This window comes from Chenopodium album, chromosome 6, assembly GCF_948465745.1.
Source record: "Chenopodium album chromosome 6, dcCheAlbu1.1, whole genome shotgun sequence".
In the NCBI taxonomy this organism is placed as follows: domain Eukaryota; kingdom Viridiplantae; phylum Streptophyta; class Magnoliopsida; order Caryophyllales; family Amaranthaceae; genus Chenopodium; species Chenopodium album.
In genome coordinates, this window is record NC_137839.1 from 23,305,499 (window position 1) to 23,313,528 (window position 8,030).

The 8,030-nt window shown below is 33.1% G+C and overlaps 1 protein-coding gene across 1 annotated transcript; it reads right to left on the reverse strand.

The window, feature by feature from the left end:
* Nucleotides 1-1,210: 1,210 nt before the first annotated feature.
* Nucleotides 1,211-7,670, reverse strand: LOC145636805 (uncharacterized). Its single transcript, XM_081688350.1, has 8 exons — nt 7,321-7,670; nt 4,368-4,723; nt 2,675-2,873; nt 2,335-2,582; nt 1,763-1,966; nt 1,554-1,655; nt 1,347-1,457; nt 1,211-1,261 (listed from the first exon to the last, which is right to left on the reverse strand). Exons 2-8 carry the CDS (start codon nt 4,713-4,715, stop codon nt 1,211-1,213), a joined length of 1,263 nt encoding a protein of 420 aa, XP_081544476.1. The 5' UTR covers nt 4,716-4,723; nt 7,321-7,670.
* Between the last annotated feature and the right edge of the window lie 360 nt (nt 7,671-8,030).

Below are 8,030 nucleotides of genomic sequence, written 5' to 3' on the forward strand. Positions count from 1 at the left end.
TCTAAGGCAACACATATGAGGCGTAGTTTATGCCCCCGTTGTCTATTCATAAGGCAACACATTTTCGTACAAAGGCAACAATTTTAAAAGCCAAGGTAAAATAATACCTAAGGCAACATTTTTACAAAGGCAACAAATGAAAATTGTGGCCACCTTAGGAGACGATTCAAAATTATTACCTTTTGTCATAATATAAAACAATCTTTTCACATGTTGTATTTGCTAGTAATAATACAAAAGTGTTGCCAAATATTTTAAAGACAACATTTAGAAAACTGTTATATATAAATTAAATGACTACAATGAATCGACTATTTTTGTATTCTATTGCAATATATTACTATATTATATTAAAGGAGTGAGAATATGTCGTACTATTTTGAATTTGTTATATTAGAAAAATGTTGAACATTAAAACATGTAATAAGCATTTGACTACAGAATCCCAAACTTAAAAAATTAATTAGTAAAACAGTACAACCAAAACAATATCAACTTGTTTACAACATCAAATCTATCTAAATAATCTATTGTTTAATAGAATGTTGTAGGCCATAATATTAATCTAACTAAAAAATAGAAGAAATAATAAAAGGTTAAAGCAACTTCAAATTGAGCCATAAAGTCATATTCTTCTTCTTCTTACTCGCAGCCTTCTTCATCTTCTTCTTGTTCATCTCCCTGTACAAAAAATAAAATAAAATAGATAAATATTTTAACTTAGTATCACTAAAAAAAAAAAAAAAAAAAAAAAAAAAAAAAAAAAAAAAAAAGAGAGAGAGAGAGAGAGAGAAAAAAAAAAATTGAACGCCTTGGCCACTTTTCTATCTATACTTTACGTATATAGAAATCAAAAGGTTTTTACCTTGGATGTAGAAGCCGAAGATTGAAGTCGAAGCATTTCTGTTGTACTACCACCATCCTTCTCAGATTGATTATCAAGAAATAAAGAGCCAAGCATACTTAAATCAAAAGACATTTGTGGATTTTGTTGTTGAATTTGAGAAAGGATGGAGCTAAGACCATATGCTATCTCCCTTCTATCTTGTTGCCTTTTGTCCTCATAATCTTTTTGTAGAGCTTGAACCTCTTGAGCATGCTTCTCTTCAGCTTCCTTCATCAAGGCCTTCTGCTTTAATTGAGTTGATGAAACACCTCTTCCATGAAAATTTAATCGAGACTTTTTCCTGTTATCAGAACCAATAATAGTTCAAATCACACTTTCAACCTCCTCCTCTGAATCTAATTTCTCAAGTTCGGTCTATATTTTAAAATATAAAGGACAAAAATTAATATTGACAAAATTAAATGCAAAAAAATTAACATCAAATGACAATGAATCTTACCATCAATTTGTCCCTTAGGTCACCAGGTTTTCGCTTTGTTAGCTTCTCCTTGCGTGTTGCTATGAACATTTGAGCTAAACTAGGATTTTTTGTTGTTTTATTATCCTTTTTCTATACAAGAGTAATGAGTGTCAATCATTTTAATGCAGAAATAAAACCAATACTAAAAGTGATGAGAAATGTAAACAAGCAAACAAACAAACTCACCCACTTATATCGAACCCTAGCAAAACTCTTTGGTCCTGAAGTATGCATAATGTTCTTTTCCTTTCCAACTAACCGATTTGCTTTATTTTGCATACATCGTTCCTGACAAATTAAGACGGTGAACTAATGAATAACATTTTTCTTAAGACAAAAAATATACATTTGCTATAAAGGCATGGAAATATAAGAGACTTGTATAAATGTAATACCTCATATTTGACATCATTCCAAATCTTTAACAAGTCTTGGAACATATTTTTTGGGACTAGTTTTGGTCGTTTGATCATCCTTGTTTTATCATTGTCATATTTATGAAAGTGTACTCTTTTTAAATAACATTTGTACCTTCTCCAAGCAGCACCAATGGTTTGCAAAACCCATTTTTTTCCCTCAATTAGGACAATAAAATGTTTCTACAACAATACAAAAAAAAAGTTATACTAAAGTGATCATATTGGCATTGTTAAACAGCTCACTGCCAATTAATTAATCTTAATCACAAATCAAGAACATAAGAAAACAACTCACTGAAAGTCTAGAACCTATTCTAGCACTTACAAAACAAGTCACTGATCTTCAAAAGTAGCAGGCAGCCAAGCAGAACACCATGTAGGCAGATCGACAACAATAATGACAGTTGGGGTTCATTTTTTTTACATAACATATGCTAATTAAGAAAGTTTCACATGACACTCTGAGATGATAGCAGAAACCATATAGGACAAGCTAAGCAATTATAAAACATTTCTACCATATTTATTTAATTGAATAAGTAACTCACCAAGACATAATCCCAAAGTTCTTCTTTCTTCTCGTTCCTTAGTATGGGCCAATTCTTGACAGTCAGTGGCAGGATATTTGCTTTTCGAGCTATTGTTCCTAAGAAGCTAATGAACTCATTGCATGTACTGTCATCCGGACCAACAAGTTGTCCATGCTCATTCAAGGTAATTTCCAAGCGTTCTTCTTCGCTGCGTCCATGGACTTTGTAGCACATAGTGGGTCCTCTTCTAGGCTTATCCTTTTCAGCTAACATGAGCAAAGAAATTCAAATGTTAAAAAAATGGCTTATCAAGCATGTAGGTAAAGAATTTTAATTACAAATACAAACGATAGCTTGCCATTTTCTTTATCATTCTTGTCATGATTTAAGTTTTCAACTTCTAATCCAAGCATTTCAACTGGTTCTCTTGTGGTTGAATAATGCTGATGTAATGTATGATTAGGGGTAGATGAGCCACCATGTGAAGAAGCCAAATCAACATTTCGCCGACGTTTTGCCATCACTGCTTTTCGAGTCAGAGCCTTCATTTTACGAATCTGAAATTGGGAACAAACATGGAAAAAAGAAAGACATACAATACTCTAATATATGTATGTACAAACATTATACAAAAAAAGTTTCACACTTCATAACTCTTGTTAAATTGATAAGCAATTAATTGATCATAGACCACACATTCATAAGGGCATTTATAAGCAATTAAACATTAATGTCTAACTAAGCATGTGCTTCAAGTAGCCTTGAGAATTGTGTTCTTTACTGTTTTAGACACCATATTGACATAAGAGGTCAAATTTGAGCTGATCTTTAGGTATATGAGCATACAAGGAAAATATCACCAAACTGACGGGCCACCAAACCTCAAGCCCAAACCTCTATTGCAATATCAGATAAGAGGAAAACCACAACAGCAAAAGGGAACAAATTTAATTAATTGTTGAAGGACAAAGGGTAGGGGAAGAAGGGAGTCTGCAGGAAGGGGGAACAACACTCACTAGTGGAGCAGAAAACTTGGAGCAGCATATCAGAGTAGATAGAGATAAAAAAAATGAATTAAGGCGGCCTCTTTTGTGTTGGACAAAAGCCTTGTATATATAAGAATGTTTTTGCATTGTCAAGAATTCTGTGAGAAGACTATTGTATTGGAGATTTGGAGCTTTGTATCCTAAAGATACTTTGGGCAGTAGTAACCTAAAGTTACTGAACTATCAATATATTTCAATCCATTGGCTGTCGAATCTTTGTTCTTGCTGATTATTCTTGTTTTGTATGTGCTTTCTATTGAGTTAGTTTAAGAGTGTACGACTGTTGAGTCTCACAGAAAATGTATATGTGCATCAAGACAGACAAAGACTAGGCTATTAGCACAATGCTTACGCAATTTCACACTTTTGCAAATGACATGACAAACCATTCAAGTTTATTTGGGATTAAGGTAATCACTAATGAATGTAATCAAAATCATAACATCACAATAAAAAACATACATTACATTATTACAGTACAACTCAATCATGAATCATTCAATCTAAATTGAAACTTGTAGTTTAACTGCTTACAACACAGAGCAGAATTTGTGTTAAGTTCTAGAGAAGTATTTGGCAGTAGATTGCAGAACAAGTGTACAGTCAGCAAGGCAAGGGGGCAGCAACTCATGACAATAAAGCAGTAGAATTAAAGTTTCAACAGCCGCAAAGCAATAGGCAACAACAACATTATAAAGCAACATCAGCACACCAAGACATTTTTCTTACTACTTTTTAAATCTGTAGAGAACTGGACAAATTTTCAATCAATACGTGTTCATAGTTGACGGCAAATCAGAACATTCAAACATCTATTCCTAGTTGCATATATACTTGCATGAGATAATAGAGTTCCATTCTCAATTTAAAACCTATATTTTAAATTTTAAACCCACATATGACATATATATAGCAGCACAACACATCATCTTGATGCATACAGAATTACATGTGTAAAGAATAGAGACATGCTTAATTATAAATGTACAGCTTAGAAAAAACTACCTTCCATTGAATAGCATTGGACTTGTCTTTACTTTTAGACTGTGGAATGGGTAACTCTTCATCGGTGGAATCAAGCTCATGCTCCATATCTTGGTTAGGCCTATAGAGCTCATCGTCTCCCGAAACCTTTTTCTTTTTATTCTTACTTTGATTGCCTTTATTATTTTTAACTTGCGCCATCAGTGACTTATCTTGTTCCTTCAAACCTAATTCTTCCATTCTTGTCATATTTTTTCTAATTGTTTCCATTCTCAGCCTCTCATATTCTGACATTCTTGGTTCATGAGTTTGATGCTCATCACCAGAACCTCTTATAGCTCCAAGCTTAGTGGATTTTTTCTTTGTCATACTTGTAGCTAATTAATTTTGAAAATGAATCCAATTATACAGAAGAGTAAGAATTATACACGCACTCTAAATTCAATCATATATCTAGGTTTTTTAATATCAAATTTGATATACTGGTATCCCTTTTATCATAAACTAAGCATATGTGACATGCCGACATCGTTTACTAATAAAAATGTTGGACAGAAACATAGGAGAGGTGGGAACATTAGTGCAGATGCATATAAACCACACATAGTGTAAGCAACCCCACTAGCTCCCATTAGTGAATTCGTTTGTAAGTTAATTCGACCTAGGACAAATATTTTAGCATCTGTCAGCAATTACTTAGTTCAGTAACAACTAGACATCAGGGAATAAATTAATTCCTCAATATGCTTTAATTTTTAAATCTTTTCTAGTTAAAATTCTTCTGCTCAAGTTACAAAACAAGTAAGGATAACCATCTGTTTAATAATCTAGCTGATTTCACAAAAGGGTTAGCATGATTGAAAGCTTAACAACTAACCTCTATTAACTTAAATTTTAGTGGCAAATTCTGTTCGGTACGTTGTTTAGACTAAAGTAGAACAAACAAAATATAATTGATTTCTATAGTGAACAAATCAGCATATATCTCAGAACCCAAGACTCCAGGACCTTATATGTACTAATTATTGATGTATGAATTGAACTTAATATCACATTGGAGCTTGGTCAGATTGGCAACTGTAAGATTTCTAGACTGCCTAATAAACAACTTGGACTGTGCATCAGATTGAGAAAGGTGAGGTTTTGCAATGTTCAGAGAGCAGGTTCAGGTACTATAAGTCTCTAGATAGTAAAATTCACAAAGATTGATCACATTATTCTCTATTGAGAAATAGAAAATTTTGATAATGGTTAAGCGGTTTCTAATTTTATTGGTATATCCTTCTATCACAATTATAAACACCACCAGATTATTTTTACATGCAGCCAAGAGGGGTCCAGAGTTAGACATTGCTGTGGTTTTGAGGATAATGGTGTTGTAAGCCTTGGAAACTTAATTTGATGTGTATGAGCAAATGAGACTATCAAGATGATCCATTTTTGTAAGTTTGAAGGATATGAGGTCCTCTCGTGGGCCTCATGGCCTATGAATTCTATGTGCTCATTGTGGACAAATGGGACCAATGAAACATGCTGATATTTATGATTTTGCATCATGAAAGAAATTGAAAAGTTTGGCAGTCCACGAAATTTGTGGTGTTGGAATCCACGTGGTTGTATTTTTTCTTTGGGCAAGGTTTAAAGGAATATGGCATTTACGGTTTAATTGTGAAAAGTGTCATCAAGTGCCTGTTTGGAGGGTGCTTCTTTTGAAGCTAAGCATTGTTGAAGTTCTTGTGCAACTGCTTTTGGTTTGAATAAAAGGATTTGTGGTTGTACTCTTTAAGAAGAAGTTTTTGGAGCAGTGCTTTTGTTGGGTGTGGTCGTGTGATAGGCAGTGATTTCAGAACTAAGTTTGATGAAATATTACAGAACTTCTACTGCCAGACACTGGCAGAATCCTCTACTAAACTGTCATATACATGGAATTTCATTGCTGAAGTTGCCTGTAATATCATTTCAACCAAGTTCACTTTTGTTGGCATTATTTGGGTGGCCAAGGACTGTTTTAGGAAGTGTGTCAGGCTGGGTTTGCAGGAACTAGAAACAACCCATGAAGCAATGGAGCTAGGAGGCAGTCCACTTTATTAAGAAAAAGAAGCTAATATTCGCTGGGCTTACCTTGCTGGTAATTTGGATTGGGTCAGAACCAGAGCTTGACTGAGTTGGACCCGTCCTACTTGCCTTTATGATCTGGGCACTAACAAGCATACTTATTTCATTTAGAGTTCCTTTACCTTAAAGTTAACAGGTACACATCATGCAAATTAATTTTATTCAAACATGACATATACGTGTCTCTAAGCACATTATTATGTGAATTAATGAGGTTTATGCCAGCAAAAACTTGAACAATAAACAAGCAATATACTCAACAATCAGATGTTTAATTCCCTATCTTTAATAAAAAATTTCAGGAATAATATAAACCAAGAACCTTGACTTAGAGGTTCTTTTCAATAGTTAGTGCACTCATAATTCCTCAGACTAAATCATACTAACATAAACATCATTTGAAAAGAGTGAATCTATTGATGCATCTATTTTAAGTGTTATAGATATAAGCTCAGGAACTTGCAAAAAAATAATACTTGCCTAATATATTTTAGTAGACTAGCAGACCCCTAGGATAACAATTCCTATAACCCCAATTCTATCTAAGTTGTAAAACCTTAACTAAATAACTCATATCATTATCATACTAATTTCCAATAAGCTAAACTAATTTTAATAATAAACTAGTGGCATGCATGTGATCTGTAGGATATGAATTGATAATCCAAATTAAAACTTCAACCTTGAATGATAACATGTAAATCATAACCATTAAAATCATCTTAACCTATAATCATATTAAATTACAAAAATAAGACAACCCAGAATATATTACATCTAAAAATCAAATCTAACATCAAATTAACCAGTTATAAATGCCAAATTCACTTCAGAGATTAAAAGGGCAACGATGACTTACATGAAATTCAGAATACAACAACGATTTCGCCGGCATCAAACCCAACTAGCCAACCATAAATCCAAAGAAAGCAGTGTGAGTAGAGAGAAAAGAAACTAGTTAATTACGAATTGAAATAGATACTCTACACTCTTAATTAACTCTCACCTAAGTAGAAAGAAAGAAGGTGAGTAAGTAGAGTAACCGATTGGGGGATATGATGATTTTAAGATGATGAGTGTGTTGTATAATGAGATCAACAACTGAAAAGTGGAGTAACTGCTTATTCATGATCAAAAAAATTTGGAGCCAAAAATAATTTACAATTTCGCGGGTTTGGAGAAGAATATGGAGTTGAGGCGTTGAGGAAGTGAGGATGGATTGACCTGTTGAGGATGATGGGTGTAGACACCTAAAAATGTCTCCCCAAAACCAGACCCGATGATAAATAACCTTTCACCGCCACTATTGGTCGGGTTTAATATTTAATCCCGAGAGTTCTTAAAAAATCGTATTTTATTAAATTCATACTTTTGAAAGGTCCATGGATTAGTCTTGATGTTTGGTAAAAGCATAGTTTTAATTTCAGCCCAAGCTTATTAATTAATTTTAAGCCCAAACCTTTTTATTTTATTATTTTATTATTTATTTTTGGCCCAAACATTTTATTTATTTTTATTTATTTTAGCCCGAATAATAAAAGTCAGAAAGAAGCCCGAAATTATCAATCT

Bases quoted from the DNA above. Each gene is read 5' to 3' on its own strand.
- LOC145636805 (XM_081688350.1), bottom strand. From the start codon at position 4,715: ATGACAAAGAAAAAATCCACTAAGCTTGGAGCTATAAGAGGTTCTGGT. The intron at 1,458-1,553 runs GTGAGTTTGTTT...ACTCTTGTATAG, and splicing joins CTAGGGTTCGATATAAGTGG to AAAAAGGATAATAAAACAAC. The intron at 1,262-1,346 runs GTAAGATTCATT...TTTAAAATATAG, and splicing joins ACCTAAGGGACAAATTGATG to ACCGAACTTGAGAAATTAGA.